The following is a 17,313-nucleotide window of genomic DNA, read 5'->3' as shown; positions in this document are numbered from 1 at the left end:
TCAGGGGTCTGTGCATCCACCCCCCAAAATGAACTTAAACAATGAGATTCTCTCTCTCAAGAACAGGAGATGCTGGAGTGAAAAATGAAGCCAAAACAGTTAGGAGTCCGTACCACGAGGGGTGCAGCGATGGAAAGCTGGAGGAAACAGAAGCTATGCGGAAACCGAGGCAGTGGGGCAGTGACAGGAATAAACCCAGTGGAGTCAGCCAGCAGCCACGGCCAAAGAGAATTCCGGTTCCAGGAAAGGCAGAGCACACTGATATCATCCTACAATAGTCCCACCGTCCCCTCACACTCAGCTGTGACTAGGATCCATGACAGCTTGCGTTCCTGTCTCTCCTCTCGCAATCCAAAGCAATCAATCACATAACAGAAACCCAGTAACCTTAGAAAAGTTTAGCAAAACTAGAAAAAGCTGACGACACATTTGATTAATGAAGTCTTAGTAATTGGCTCAAAATCCCGTTGACTGGCTATTAGGTCTCAGAATTGATTGTGAAAGCGGGTCAGAACGTTGCCTTATGGATCACCGTGGCAAAGCTGTGCAACCCACTGAAGGAGAAAAAGCATTAGTGGATCAGTGCGGCGAACTCCCGGCCTCCACTCTCCATCAGATCACTGTGCAGACAGAGAGCTGGGTGCGTGCTCGTCAATAATGACAAGAAGATCCCTCAGTAAGAAAACCACCAATAATTTAAATTCCCTCTGGAGTAGGGTCAGATCATGAAAATACCTTCAGACAGTGATCATGGTTAAACAACTGATTTCAAACTTTCTTCTTTTTAGGATTTAACATGCTAGAAATTATTTAAAAGTTAATTTCGCCATCTTTATGTCTTCATAACACCTGTCAAGATGTTTCCTTTATTATAAGACGAAAGAAACAAAAAGATGACAATACCCATTACAACAGAGACCCATTACAAACACTCCGAGATAGTCCTTTTCAGCACTACCTCTAGTATACAATCTTCAGGGCCAAACGAGCCCTATGCCAAAAAGGAAAAAACTTCCCATTTACAAGTGAAACAATACAATGTCTGGAACTTGCTTTAAAGTAGTCTAGCCAAAGAAAAAAGTGTGCATGGAGAGAAACAGACATAATGAGAACTGGCAGGAAGCTGAAGATCACTGAAGAGAGATGAGTACATTGGTCTTCCCTCACTCTTCTCTTCTGTGTGTACTAAATTTAAAGTATTTCTTTAAAGAGGAAGGGAAAAAACTTTGTACGTGATCCTAATAGTGAAGACAAAAAGAAGAAAATCAAAGAAGTAGATCAGCCAGGGAGGAATGAGGAGACTAGCTGACAAATGTGCTGACTAGTCACCGAGCGCCAGGCCTCTGCTGAGAGGGTGGCCTGGACTCGTTGCCTGGAAGTCTGTGAACACCCCGAGGACACAGGTACTACCATGATCCCCACCCTCCAGGTGGGGAACCAGGCTTAGAAAGAGAAATTACTCAAGGTGATATATCTGACCAATAGTGGAGCCAAGAAGACGGAAACCTTTGAAGTTTTAGGAGTTCATTTCAAACTCCTAAAATGAACCACACACGTTACTACCATCTCACTTGGAAACTGTTTTGTTTTTTTTTTTTTGAAACAGAGTCTCACTTTGTCACCCTCAGTGGAGTACTGTAACGTCACAGCTCACAGCAACCTCTCACTCTTGGACTCAAGCGATTCTCTTGCCTCAGCCTCCCAAGTAGCTGGGACTACAGGTGCCCACCACAACGCTCGCCCAGCTAGTTTTAGAGACTGGGTCTCACTCTTGCTCAGGCTGATCTTGAACCCATGAGCTCAGGCGATCTACCTGCCTTGGCCTCCCAAGTGCTAGGATTAGAAGCGTGAGCCACTGCACCCAGCCCTGTTTTGTTTTGTTTTGTTTTGAGTCTGATTCTCACTCTGTTGCCCTGGGTAAAGTACCATGGCATCATCGGAGCTCATAGCACCTTCAAACTCCTGGACTCAAGTGATTCTCTTGCCTCAGCCTCCCAAGTAGTTGGGACAACAGATGTCTACCACAACTCCTGGCTAGTTTTTCTATTTTTAGTAAAGATGGTGTATCACTCTTCCTCAGGCTGGGCTGGAACTCCTGAGCTTAAGCAATCCACCTGCTTTGGCCTTCCAAAGTGTAGGATTGCAGGGGCCTGGAAACTAGTGTTCTTAGAGGTAAAAGAAAACAATCTCACATTGGACATAAGTGGCCTCCTGTTCCTGTGACCCACTGACATTATCTTGTCCTGACTTCCTGCAGTTATCATGTTATAGAATGAGGCTTAGACTGGGTTATCCCCTCCCTATTTCCACACTGCTAACCCCAGGAAACTTGCTAGCTTTCCCAAACTCCCTCTATTTGGAAGGACTCACCCTACTGTTTATATTAGTCACACTAATGGCATGGGCTCATAAATACAGCACAGGAAGAGAATCAGGCATTGTTTAAATTAAATCAGACAATGACAAAATAAAACATTTGCCAAGTACCAGTAACCAGAGTCCCTGGCATCCTTGCTATTTCGATTATCACAGGTCTTAGCAATGTCATACTGATAACCATTAAAAGAGCTAACAAAAGAAATTGTGGCCTGCATTTTTAAAAACCAAAATATTAAAGGATCAGTAAATTTTATTTTCAGCATAGCTTTTTTTAACATCATTTTATTTGTATGAAGATCTTATGTGAATTGTAATTCTTAGTACCTTCCTCACTCCGATGCTGAGATTGTGCTTATAGGCCTCTCCACTCTTTATCTCATTTCTGTTTTCTTTTCTTTCTTTTTCTTTTTTTTTTTTTTGAGACAGAGTCTCACTATGTCGCCCTCGGTAGAGTGCCATTAAGTCACAACTCACGGCAACCTCCAACTCTTGGGCTTAAGCTATTCTCTTGCCTCAGCCTCCCAAGTAGCTGGGACTACAGGCGCCTGCCACAACGCCTGGCTATTTTTTGTTGCAGCTGTCATCGTTATCTAGCAAGACTGGGGCGGGTTCGAACCTGCCACCCTCAGTGTATGTGGCTGGCGCCATAACACTATGCTATGGGCACCGAGCCTTTTTATCTCATTTCCTCTTTTACAGTTCAAAACAAAAAGAAATACTATATTATTTAAATACAAACAGACCAACTCAAACTTATTTTATTCCTGCCTCTTCCCAACAAGTACATTTGGAACATTTTGCAGTCACTGTCAAAAATTTTAAGTAATAGGATTTGAATCTTTATTTTTCATTGAATCATAAGTTTTTGTAACCCAGTAAGGAAAAAAAACTATGACAATATGCACTTTCTGCATCCCTGTTCCACCTACTATGTTTTCTACAAAACCCACAAAAACCCGCTACTTTATTTCCCCTAAATATACAGACAATCACATTTTGATTCCTCGGGCAAAAATGCTACCATTTTTTCCTTTGGTGGAACCAAATTAATGCATTTAATAACTTCTCAATTAGCTAATATTTGAAAGTTACACCTATGGAGATGTAATGAGAAATGTAAGAATAACAATTAATTTTTAGAATAAGAGTCAAATGTTATAAAATAATCAAACATTTATCATAGTACTATGTTGATACTCAACAAATATCATTTCTAAGTTTCATTTAAATATTAATAAGATTTCCTACTCAGAAAGGAATTTATACTGTGAGTAATTTAACAGAATCATTACACATCCCTAATCCTCAAAAATAAAGCTCCCCAAATTGTAGACAGATTGGATTTATAGCTCATATCTTGAAATGTTGACACAAAGAAAGATCTGCATACTCCAACATATATTAATTGCTTAACACATGCTTAATATTCAACGGTGAAAGGTAACAAACTTAATAATCTCACCAGGCACACCTCTATTGTAGGACAAATTAACAGGCATAAAAACACAAAGCCACTTTGAAATTGTAAATATTAGGATTTAAGACTAGAGTAAGCCTATATTGTTTATCAATCTGACTTACTTCATTACAAAATAATCTTAAAAACTTAAGTTGTTCTATTCCACAAAATTAAAATAATACTGACTGCAGCATGCATATTTAAGTGGAATTGAAAAATATGGGGAAAAATCAACCTAAAAAATTAATCTGCTTTAAACAGACAGCAACATCACCAACTGTTTTAACAACCTATCGACATTTGCTTGCTAAAATCAGAAATGTAGTTATCACGTATGTTTTAGGTCTTATCAACACCCAACGTAAAGAAGATATCTCCATTCTGTAAGTCCCAAAAGAAGGAAAAATATTATGTCGCCATACTAAAAATATATTCCACCACTCAACAGTGCATTTAGTTGTCACTTAGTAAGACCCACAGAAAAATACTTGTTCACAATAAAAATGCATTTGTATGTACATCTGTCTCATCAATGATGGATTTTCCCATGTTGAATTCTTAACGTCTAAGTGGTAAGGTTCAGTGTAGCCAAAATTAAACGACTAAATTTTGCTAATGCGTGAGTTATTTTTCTTCATTTAACTTCCAATGGAAAAAAGGATTATGAAGTTTAAATAATAAATCATTTTGTTCCCTAAATCATATTTATAAACATTTTATAATAGTTAGCAGGTATTTTTATTCCATTTTCCCTTTGTGTTCAGTGAGCAGTAGTTGAAAAGAATATATTGAGTTGGTTATTATCCATCAATTGAACGACATGAACTAGAATGAAAATCCACCGTCCACATATCCACCTCCATAAATATTACAGGGTTTGCATGTGGCTCTGCCTGATTCAATCATCACTTAAAATCCTCTGCTTATGGTCAAGTTAGAAACGGATAGTAATGAGGTGACGGGAAATCGCATACCTTTAATCCCTTTAAAATTAAATCAACGTGTTTAATTCAGCACAAGTATGACAAATGTCTACTTCTTTGAACCTCCAGAGCTGAAGAGATATTTATTTTCCACTAAAACAACTGAAATCAGGCTGTATAAAACATTTGCTATTACCAGAAAAATAAAGATGGCTTTGTTGCTATATGTCTCTCCTGCTAGTAGGCAAGACAGCTACAGATACTTAAAGAGATCAGACTAGCTGGGATGTGTACTTTCACCCCAATGCAAATATTTTTAAAGGTACCCCCACTGAAGTAAAGGAATGCCGTGAGAAACTGATTGTTTAAAAATAAATCGCATTTTTCTTTGAACACGCAACAGTCTGCAATTGTATTTCTCAATAATTACAACAGCCATTTTAACAGTTTTTAAAAGGAAATAAGAATAAACAAAACAGTGACTCACACGCCGCTCCCTGAACCCCCCCCCTTTGCTATTTTTTGAAGCTCAGTGGATTTAAATATAGTCTCCTTAGTAAGAAACTCTCACCATCATTTAGTCTGCATGTCTGAAGTTGGACACTGATCATCTCCCTGGAACTCTCTGAGCCACAGTGGCAGCATAGGTGAAAATGAAAATGATAATAACAATAACGTCAGTAATCTTCAAGAGCTGAAGTACAGTTCAGTTAGATGAGATAACAGACACGGCCCAAAGCTTAACACACAGAAGGTACTTACTGTATTCGAGTTCCTTTTTTCCCTAAACACTTTCACCTTAATGAAAGGGAAGTTTTTCATTTTCCATAAATGGAGCTTTTTTAGAACTAAGTCTCACCCAGACACATCTTCAAGGAAAAGAACGATCCTTTGGAGAAAAGAAACCACCGAGAAATTTTTTTTTTACTCAACTCGTTTTTATTATATCCCCATTACTATCTCAGTTACTGTGAAAGGCTAATAAGAAACCCTTACAATATTCCAAGAACTTCCCAAAGTGAAATCTTGGGACACCATGAGAAAAAGTAGATCAATGCAAATATTCCTCCAACCTAGGCATTTTTAGAAACTGAAAAATCTCTCTCTTTTTTCTGCTTAACTAGAAACAGTTTAAGACCAAATACAAAAAAAAAACAATTTTTGTTGTTGTTGCCAAATAACTTACTTTGAATTGTTCTTTAAACAATTTAAACACCAATGGGTGTTTTCTTCTTGTAGCTTATCTAAAAACACAATTAATTAGAATAAAAAATAATTTGAAGGAGAGGTGGAATTTAAACTCTCCAGAATGATTAGAGGGGGTTTACAGCCAAGATTTACATCAAGCATTAACTGGCAGGGGGGACCACAATCAACATGTCATCCTCCAACGTGTGTGACAAGAACGTGTCCGTCCCAGGCTATGTTGTTACTACACACATGGTTTGTGCATCTGCTGACTGAACTGATTTACCACAATGTCCCCTTCAATCACCTGCTTGTCTTCAGCTTCTCCGATACAGTATTTAACGCAGGCCCTGGTAATCTTTAAAGCTTGTGAAATTGACTTTCACATCCTCCACACAGTAAAAAGCCCACACTGTCTGCTAATGACCTTACAAACAGAAGATGCCATTATTGGAAGGCAACTTGGAAACCATCACAGCCAAGCCCTTAATTTTCATATATTAGGAAACAGAGTTTTCATTAATAAGAAGAAGAGAGAGAAAAAACATTAAGAGACTTGCCTAAAGAAGCACACAGAAATGCGGTGCAGGAAAACAGCTCTACTCTCTAAGTTCTGTTTCAAGCCCTAACCTTCAAGGATCATATAGGATGGAGGACGATGTTTCTATGGCGAGCTCCAGAAGCACGCGGTTAAGTAGATGTGACATCTGCTCCTCTCATCATCTCCTCCCACAATCTCGCTAGGTCCACAGATCCATAAAGTCTCAGCGTTTGAGATGCTCTGAGCACATCAGCAACACAAATTAACTGAAAGGGAGCACATGGCATAAACTGTAGATTTAAGGTAGAACGTTGCTTATTGTTACAGTTTCTTCTGAATTCTTTGAACACATCCAGACAGGCAGCTCCAGAGAAAAGCATCCGCCTGCTAAGCTAACCCAAGTCACAGAAACGTGTCTAACATAACATAAAATCTGGGGGGGTTCCCAACCCAACTCCTAATCCATTCTGGAATGCTTCTCTACATCCCACGTTTACCTACAAACACCAAAGAGTCTAATTCCTACCCTCTTCAGATGCATAAGATGATGGAGAAATACCGTACTTATATAATCTGCATGGTCCTAAACAAAGAAAAAAAGTTGTCATAGGATGAACTGTTTGGGACTACCATTAGAAAGGTAAGCTATTTGGAGGCTAAGTCTCTTTACTAAAGTGTAAAAGAAAACAGTCCTGAAGAGTCCAGGTATTTTCCAAGTAGAAAAATGTTGATTTTCATGTTAACAGGCCAGACAGCCATAGAAATTTTAATAGGTGAGAACTCCCCACTCTGGGTTCCAAAAAAAAAAAAAAGTGGTTATTTCATGATATTAGCATAAATACAAAGAGAATAATTTGGAATTAAGTCAATGGCATATATTCAGAGTAATTTAAAGTACCCTATTTTGTTATAGACATGACACATAAAGACATGTTTGTTTGGGCTACTATGCAGTCTTGCAACATATATCTTAAAAAAAAAAAAAAAAATCACACCATAGGGCGGCACCAGTGGCTCAAAGGAGTAGGGCGCCAGCCCCATATACCGGAGGTGGAGGGTTTAAACCCAGCGCCAGCCAAAAACTGCATTAAAAAAAAAAAAAAAATCACACCATCAGATCAATACATAAACATATAATCCTTCAAAAAGCCCACTTTCCTCAAAACTCTTCTCTTTCCAACTTAAATTCTAAAATGCACGACTTGAAATTTATATCTATATTTCTAGCATCTATAAAGTTGGGAAACAGTTTTTTGAATGACCGTGAACCCTCAGTTCCTTCAAGGACCAAAGGGAATATTTAACATTTCAGATTTGTAATCTTTACAACAGCTTCATTCAATTAAGTCTGTTAATGATTTATAGTGAAACCAAAGCAGAAAAAAACCCCCAAACTTCTTGTTGGTCCAGTTTTAACTCCTCTTAATTTTACACATTGTTTTATGAGGCTCCCCCCCCCCGCCCCCCCGGGGTTAGGCAGGCATCTTATGCATCATTCCATTGCTGGCAACTCTGCAGCCTCTGTGGTTTGCAAGTAGATGGTGTTTGGTCTGAATTGCATGGAAAATTCAGTTGAGAATTTTTTTTATGCAACAGCAAAGACAATCACCCTTCTTTTTCAAGGTGGGGGAATGTAGAAGCGAAATGAGAACATTTCGGAATGTAGAATTTAGTCTGCTTTAGCTTTAATAACAAAATAGTGATTGAAGAATACAAATTTCGTGTTTGCAGGAATGGGGGGTTGGAGTTACTAAACCTAGAGAATTTTTTACCTCCACCCCAGCCCCTGTGAGCACACAGCAAATTAATAAAATTATGATTCAGAATTAGAAGGCTGCGCTCATTTTCAAAGCATTCATTTAAAAGTACAGAAACGTTCCTGTAAAATGCCCACATTTTTAAACATAGCAAGAATGTGGCTACCAAATATTAATTCCGAGGAATACGATACACATTTACCTTCATAATTAGACCTAGCCCGTCAAACGTTAGTAAGGTAAACTGACCTAAACCACAAAGACTGATTGAAAATGAGCAACAAGAAGCGTCTGTCGGTCTCGGGGAGCCCTGCTTGTTCAAACACCAACAGGCAAAGAAATCTACAAGAGCCAGCTGGGTACGGGAGAAACCAAACTTCTCCAAACAAGTTAGTTGCAGCTTGCCAATCCACATCCAACAGGTGTCAATACACGTCACAGACAAAATCCTTCCCAGCGAGGTCTAGAGAAGCAATGGATGGTTAGCAGAGAAAGCGAAGCGACCAGACCTCTATCAGAGTAGTGAAAAAAATTAAACCAGGGCCCCTAGGCCAACTGATCGCTGGGCGGTGGGGTGGAGGGATGGAGATGGCAAAATCCTGGAGGAAGAAGGGGAGACGCGTGGAGCTGTCCCGCCACTTGTGCCGCAGAGGGATTTCGGAGCACAGTCCTTGCTCTCTGCCAAGCTCCCCCCTCCTACCCCGCCCCAGGGTTAGAACCGAAAGGGAGAGCGGCGGCCGGAGGCTGGGAGTCCCGGAGGGAGGGCGCGCGGTACCTGCTTGTCCAGCGCGTCCCGGCCTCCTCCCGGTCCTGCGCCGGCCCTAGGTGGAGCGGGTGTCCGCTCGCAGGTGCAGCCCTCCAAGAGGTACATGCCTGCCGGGCGGCCGCTCTGCTCTCCCTCGAAGTAGAAGAGCACATTCTGGTAGAGGGCGAACCACTTCTCGTGCCAGCGGCTCGCCTCGGCCGCCTTCTTACTCAGGAAGCCCCGCTTGGTACCCTCCTTGCGCGCCAGGAAGGCCAGGTACAGGGCGTGCCCCTCGTTGTAGCGCACGCTCTTCTGCATGGTGCAGGTGCGGGGGGCGCGCGGGCGACCACCCGCCTCACCGCCGCCTCTGGGCCATCACCCGGCCGGCTCCGTCGAGGGCGCGCCACTCAGGTCGCCGCGGGCGAAGGGCGCCCCCTTTCCCGACGCAGCGCGCAGGCCACCGGTCCGCTTTCAGGTCCAAGGGGCGCGGGCCGGTGCTGGGGCGCGTCCTCCGCCCCGAGCGCCACCCTCCCGGCCTAAAGAAGCCCCCGAGCCCGCGTGGAGAGCGGCCCCGCGAGGGCACCAGAGCCGTCCGCCTCTTCGCTCAAAGTTGCGGGCGGGCGCCGAGCCCCCGCGGCGGGCTAGGGCGGCGCGATGCGCGGCAGCGGGAGAAGGACTGTCCTCGGGCAACGCGCTCCAGGAGACAGAAGGTAAAACGTCACGTGGGAGATCAGCTGTAATCGGCTTGGAGACCGATTTAAAGGGCAAAGTCGGCGCGGCGGCGGCGGCGGCGCAGCCCGCTCACTCGGCGCGCGTCCCTCCCTGGTTCTCCCGGGCCCGGGCCGCTGCCTCGGCTCGGCAGCCGGAGGGGGGCGGGTCGGCGCGAGGTGGAGGCGCAGGTCCGCACCGCACACACGCTCACACGCGCGCTCGCACCCTCGGCACAGCGCGCACAAACACGAATGCACACACGCACACACGCGCGCAGATGCAGCCACAAATACACACAATGCACACACTCATATGCACAAAAGTGCACACAGATCCATTGCCCACACTTATGCACAGAAATACACATTGGCATGCATATAGGCAAATACACACGTGCATGCACACAAATGCATTTGCACAAATAAACAGTCACACAACATACTCATACACACAAATACATACGCACACATAGACAAATACACCCACACTGCACACTCCTGCACACAAAAATACAGACCTACATAGAGATACACACACAGGCAACTACACACATGCACACACTGAGATGCTCATACACACACAACCCACACACTCAAACTCACATGCAAACAACATATCCTTATACACACACACATTTACACTCATACACTCAGAGAACACACACACATACTCAAATTCACAATCATACATGGACACACAGGCAAAGAATCACATCAATCACATACACAAATGAACACAACACACACATTCACATGCAAACACAAATTCAAAGCAGTCACACAAATGCACACTCATACACAAACGTGCACCCATACACATACAAATGCATATTCACAAAATCCAGATGTGTTCATAAACCCACTCTCACACTCATTCTTCATCCACAAGGACGTTCCCATGACAATAGAAGTCACAGGGTGGCTTTGCATACCCGGGCCACACTGGCTTTTTCTACTTGTACCTGTAGTTGGAGTATTTAAAACTGGTGGCAGCAAAAGTTAATGATAGTAGCCCAGGTGCTCTGGCAAAAGCATCAGATGCCTTTGGTTCCTTCTGGACATTTGTTATTTCACAGAGTAAGATGCTAAATTTTGAGTGCGAAGTTTTCTACCAGAAAAAAATCCCCTAACAAGGGAGACTTTGCTACCCAGGGCAGAATCCGTCCCCAGAGGCCATGCTGTCACCAGCTCATCAGATACCATTTCTAGGACTGCATTCATTTGATTAACAAATCTGACAGGTACGGCCAGAAAACCAAGACCCCTGCTATAAAACGTAAGCAGAAAAGAAACAATGTACTCAGCAGCTGTGACAGAGAGCTAGTGAAACCTCCAGGGAGTCCTTAGTGTATTTGATTCTGCTATATACATTTGTTTTATTCCCCTTAGTTATTTATCATTAAAACAGAGTACCATGAAGTGTTTATTGTTGACAGTAAATAATAAAATGCTTTTCTCGGTGTTGCGTCTGTGACAATACCCCTGTCTTGTCCTGCCAGTTGTGTGTTCATAAATGGTAGCCCCAGGGTTCTGCCTATTCTTTAAGCGCTGTTTTTGCAGAATATTTTAACTCTGCCTCACTGCACAGCTCAAAACATAAACTGTTTGTTCCATTTTACCTAAAAAAAAAAAAAAAAAAAAAACTTACACTATTAAAAGCTGTATAATAGGAAAACTGCTGTTTTGAAATTACAGCGTGAGAACTGTGGACATTTCTCCTTGCCCATTTTTAAATATCTGAGGGGCAGTGCTGTCACTCAATTGAGTTTATCCCAGCTGGAAGCTCGCATTGTTCTTTAGAGGAGATGCAACTAGAGAGACAGTAAGTAAATGCAGACAGCGTCTTTGAGCCAAGTCGTAGATGCGGAGGAGCTGGTGATTGCCTCGGGAGGCCCTTTATTTCTTTCTCTGTGGTCCAATTCCAGCTCTCTGGGAACGGTAAGCGAGCAAGCAGGCACCTGCGTAGTTGATGAGCTCCATTTTTTAGCAGGAACCATTAAGGGTGTGAAATTAGCACAAAAACAATTTGGTGAGGAGTATTTGAACCTTCTAGCCCTTTGAAATTTTCCAGATGTGAAAAATTCTTCAGTAAGCAATGACTCTGCTATTGACAGCGCATGCAGTGAGAATAAGATGGAGCCAGGCTGGGGCTGAGAAGACATAGCCGGTCTGGTCTGTCTAGGCCCTCAATGACCTTCACCTCCTGTCTTCCATTCTTGTTGTTTAGTAAATTTAGCTCCAACCTAAAGATGGTATCTTGAGTAGTTTGATTTAGAGGATTAACTTTTGAATTGGAAATGTCGTAACAGGACATGGGGTATGCTGATTATTGTTTAGTATTAAGATAAGGGTTAATATGGTATTTGCTTTGAACTTTTATGTATGAAACTGTGGTTTTGGAAAAGGAAGGGTGGAACAGTCTTGGAGCGATTACTCTCGCTGTTCTCCAGAATTGCTAGCCTTTTGACCATAAAGTTAGGTGGACCTATGCCGAGTCTCTGCATATTGGCTGGACAATGACAGACAGCCGGACCATCTTCATCCGGTAACAACGCTAATACCAGTTTCACCCTGACTGTCTCCTTAAATGTCCTTTTCACAGGAACCACATGAAGTAATCTTCTCAGCTTCTTGCCTGACATCATGTCCTACCACATAAGGTGGTGTGGCTGTCATCCGCCATTGAACAATGAGAGAAAGGAGCTCTGGTTGCCTCCAGAATTTGGCAGGTGACTATTGTGGGTTTAAATTATGGAAATTAACGGCAAGAACCTTTTATTGACCATGAGTTTAAGTCCTCAGCACTATGTTTAGGTGAGGTAGAGGTTACTGAGCAAAAACATTGCCTGTGCTCCTGGTGTGCTCAGAGTCTAATAAGAAGGGTCTCTAGGCTCGGCGCCTGTGGCTCAAGCGGCTAAGGCGCCAGCCACATACACCTAAGGTGGCGGGTTCGAATCCTCAGCCCGGGCCCGCCAAACAACGATGGCTGCAACCAAAAAATGGCCGGGCGTTGTGGCGGGCGCCTGTGGTCCCAGCTACTTGGGAGGCTGAGGCAGGAGACTCGCTTGAGCCCAGGAGTTGGAGGTTGCTGTGAGCGTGATGCCATGGCACTCTACCCAGGCGGATAGCTTGAGGCTCCGTCTCAAAAAAAAAAAAAAAAAAAAAGAAGGGTCTCTAATATCTCACCTGACTGCTTCTCAAATGCCCAACTGTCTCCGAGTTCCTGCAGCACCCGGTAGGAGAGCTTGTGGCACACAAGTGATTCATCAATATTACATGTTTTATAGGATAATTTAATATTTGGTCATTGAATTGTTACAGAGGGCACAAACATTTACAAATATTAGAAAAATTCTGCAAGATTGAAAGTGATGAAAACAACCAGAAATCCCTGGGCAATCTAGAGATGCCATATCCACAGTAGGTATGTGACGGGCATCTGTGGGTCTTTAACCTCTTTACTCATCTGGAAACCACATCCCTGGAATGGTGCCACCTGGAAACACAAAGGGCCAGGAAGTTATGTAAATGAGGATGATTTTCCCCCAGCTGATCAAACTGGTTAGCAAAGGGACTCTGTTCCAAGTGGGTGGGAACAAGCTCTGCTGTGAATTCACTGTTTTTCCCTCTTGCATTTCATGGATTCTTTCCGGATCGGGCCAGTTTAAATGGACTTTTTTAGGGTAACAAAACATTTCTCACTGATAATGGTGAGAGCCTCCTTTTTGCCCTTTCCTAAGCAAGTGAAGAGGAAATGAGCTACCATGTCTGGAAACCCTAATTGCTACTTATAGAGGAAGACAGTATTCAGATAATTTGATTTTTAAAAAAGAAAGGGAAGGAGGGAAGGAGGGAGAAAGGAAAGGAAAAAGAGAGGGCGGGGAGGAAGCAGAAATTTTATCTGAGTTGTTCGAAGTTTTTAAGGTAGGGGAATGAGGAGTGTACAACCTAATCTAAAGCTTTTCAAAATCCCTAATCATGCCTCATCTTTCTGTGTCCTTGGTTTCAACTGTTATCCCTTCCCTAACCTCTGTTTTGTTAGTAGAATTTAAATGGGTTGTATGAGTTTCTGCAATGACTTTTCCCTATTATTATTATTATTTATTTTTTTAGAAGCAGGGTCTCACACTGTCACCCTGGCTGGAGTGCAATGACATAGTCATAGCTCACTGCAACCTCCAACTCCTGGGCTCAAAGAATCCTCCTGCCTCATCCTCTTGAATAGCTGGGACTATCGGGGCACACCACCACATCCAGCTAAGTTTCTAATTTTTTGTAGAGGTGGAGGTCTCACTATGTTATTTAGGCTGGTCTTGAACTCCTGGCTGCAAGTGTCCTCCCTATGATTTTTATAATTCAGAAATACCTCAGCACTGGGCCCTTGAAGAAATATTATGTCAAGAAAAGCCAAGGTATTACCAAGATCCTTTTCTTGGTCTGACAAGAGATCATATAAGAAATTGTCATTTTGGTGGCTTATAGATGTAGAAACTAGTGTATTTAATAATGCAGTCCCACTAAGAATCCCAGACTGTTTCTAAAAGGTACAATGTTACCATCTCTTACATATATGGAATTCTGTTATCTCTTCATACTTAATTAATATAGTCAGGTTATTCCCCAAGTATGTAAAACCTAAAAGGATCATCCCTTCCTCATTTCCAGTATTCTTTTGACCAAAGAAAACTCTTAACTTGCAAAATAAGAGATACAGAATACTGGAACAAATTACTTAGAACTAATAAAAGCATCTGTCTTGTATCCATATAATGTTTTACATAACTTGATATTCTAGATAGCCAAAGCTTGTCCTTCAAACACTAAAGTTAAATCAATGAACTATACATTTGTGTCTTCTGAAAGATGAAGACAATTGGCATCTTCTTAATGAGTTAAGGGTACTGTTCTAAACACAACTGTCTGGGAGATAGACCAGAGCCGTCGCTAGTCTGTACTCTGCCATGCAAATTAGAAAAAGACACACCCTCGGGGAGAATGGATCAGGGAAAAGCTCTCCCCTAAGGTACACACAACCCTGAGAACATGAAACTGGTGAGTGGAGGGTGACTTTGGGTTACTCAAAAGTACACCTCCCTGAAAGGATGCTGCTCTGTGCAGTGACCACCCTGCCCAGCTGAGCACAGTGGTGTGTGCTGTGTGCCTCCCACGCGGTGGCCATGAACAGCTGTACTTTAAGAAATTCTACACCTGGTCCACCTGATCCCTTCTGCCCTTTACTTCTCCATCCCAGGCTTCTAATTGTCATCTTCTGATTTCTTGAAGATCTGAAGTTCTTGTCAAGCTTCTAAGAACTTTCTAAAACATAAATATGAATTGATTATACATAAAATGCAAAGATCTCAAAGAACCCTCTAGGGCAGTGGTTCTCAACCTTCCTAATGCTGCGACCCTTTAATACAGTTCCTCATGTTGTGATGACCCCTAACCATAAAATTATTTTCGTTGCTACTTCATAATTGTAATTTTGCTACCATTATGAATCGTAATGTAAATATCTGATATGCAGGATGTACTTAGGCAACCCCTGTGAAAGGGTTGTTTGACCCCCAAAGGGGTCACGACCCACAGGTTGAGAACCACTGCCCTAGAGAGTGAAGTATATAACCTTTGAGTTGGGACTACGTGGAAATTGTTTTGGCTGCTGGAGGCAATTTTCTTTTGGCTTCTCAGTTATACCCTGAAAATATAAAATATAGGTTTAAGCAGTCACATTATATTCAGTGGTGGAAATTATGGAAATATTTACACTTTTTAGTGTCACAAAAAAGTGAAGGTCAATCATATCAAGATCAATTATATTGTGTTAACACAACAGTGCTAGGTACAGCAGCTCAGCCTGTAATCCTAGCACTCTGAGAGGCTGAGGCAGGAGGATTGTTGAGCTCAGGAGTTTGAGACTTGCCTGAGCAAGAGTGAGACCCTGTCTCTACTAAAACTAAAATGTAAAAAACTTAGCCAGGCGTGGTAGTTCCAGCTACTTGGGAGGCTGAGGCAGGAGGATCCCTGGAGGCCAGGAGTCTGAGGTTACAGTGGGTTACAGTGATGATCATGCCATTGCACTCTTCTCGGGGAGACAGAGTGAGATTCTGTCTCAACAAAACAAAGCAATAGTGACAATTAGTAGCTATTGCCACTATAAACACTTTACTTCTTAATGCTTTCTTCTTATATACTTCTTATATACTTTCTGTGTGTGTGTGTGTGTGTGTAACAGGGACGGCCGTGAAAATTTTTACCTTTTCTCCAAAGTATATACATGAGAGAATCTCCAATATAGAGTAGCCCATAATTTTTATTTCAAGAACATACAAAAAACTTTGCGATTATAGTTTTTGCTTAAAATGAAACTATCAGAAACACCAAAGTTATTTCTGTTCAAAGATATTTAATACAGTGTTAGTCATGATAGCAAAAAGTTGGAAATACCCTAACTATTCACTAATGGGGGCATAGTTAAATAAGTTATATTATACAAGGAATTCTTTTTTTTTGAGACAGAGTCTCACTTTGTCACCCAGAGTAGAGTGCCCTAGCGTCACAGCTCACAGCAACCTCAAACTCCTGGGTTCAAGCGATCCTCTTGCTTCAGCATCCCGAGTAGCTGGGACTACAGGTACTCTCCATGACGCCCAGAAGGTTTTTCTATTTTTAATAGATATAGGGGCTCCCTCCCTCTTGCTCAGGCTGCTCTGGAACTCCTGAGTTCAAGCAATCCACAAACCTTGGCCTCCCTGAGTGTTAGGATTACAGGCGTGAGCCACCATGCCCAGCCATATACAAGGAATTCTTGAAGTCCTAAGGAAACATTCCCTGCTTCCCTTTATAGCAAAACTCACCCTTGAATAAATCATCCCTACACAGCAGGTCCACTTCCTTCTCCCCACTTTCCCCTTGAACCACTGCATTTTGCCCTTGCATCCCCCACCCCACTCGATGGAAACCACTGTCATCATAGCCACCATCAATCCCCACACTGCCGAGCTCCAGGTCAGCTCTCAGTCTGTATCTGACTTGTCATCAAAGCAGCATCTGTTATGACTGATCACTCAGCTCCTGGGACACCACCCCCTCCAGCCTGGCTGCTCCCCCTTGCTTTCTCACGGCTGTCCTCCTCTTCCTAATCTCTACATAAGTAGTGCTGTGCTGGCAGTCCTGTCTTCGTGTGTCTTCTCTTCTTTGTCTGTGTTTTTGTTTTTGGTTTTGGGTTTTTTTTGCAGTTTTTGGCCGGGGCTGGGTTTGAATCTGCCACCTCCGGTATATGGGGCCGGCACCCTACTCCTTTGAGCCACAGGCGCCGCCCTTTGTCTGTGTTTTTTATTTATTCTACAGCTTTAAGTAAGTCTCCCACCTCCCTTCCCCTGAACTACAGGCTTGTACATCTGCCCACTCTACATCTCCTCTCGAGTATCTAGAAGGCAGCCAAGCTCAACACGTTCAAAACTGAGCTTTCCTGTGGTGGGGGGGGGGGTGCGGGGAGGAACAACTATTTCTCACACTGTCCTTCTCATTGCGTTATACAATGCAATTCCATCCTTCCATGTCTAACTGGGAGTTGGCCAGGCACAGTGGCTCATGCCTGTAATTCCAACA

The 17,313-nt window shown here is 42.7% G+C and overlaps 1 protein-coding gene across 2 annotated transcripts in view; it reads right to left on the bottom strand.

Annotated features, from left to right (window-relative positions):
- The window catches only part of RASGRF2 (Ras protein specific guanine nucleotide releasing factor 2), a 244,354-nt gene extending 235,000 nt beyond the window's left edge, over window positions 1–9,354 (bottom strand). The window contains exon 1 of one of the 2 annotated variants that reach the window (XM_003785953.1): window positions 9,023–9,354. In XM_003785953.1, coding sequence (XP_003786001.1) covers window positions 9,023–9,310 — 288 coding nt within the window. In that variant the 5' untranslated portion in view covers window positions 9,311–9,354. The remainder of the gene's footprint in view (window positions 1–9,022) is intronic. The other variant, XM_023510921.1, reaches the window with a different exon arrangement.
- Window positions 9,355–17,313: the final 7,959 nt, after the last annotated feature.

The sequence above is a fragment of the Otolemur garnettii genome, unplaced genomic scaffold (genome assembly GCF_000181295.1).
Source record: "Otolemur garnettii isolate 467f Iridium unplaced genomic scaffold, OtoGar3 scaffold00017, whole genome shotgun sequence".
In the NCBI taxonomy this organism is placed as follows: domain Eukaryota; kingdom Metazoa; phylum Chordata; class Mammalia; order Primates; family Galagidae; genus Otolemur; species Otolemur garnettii.
Note: the sequence above shows the minus strand (reverse complement) of the source record. Positions and strands in the feature narration are given on the sequence as shown.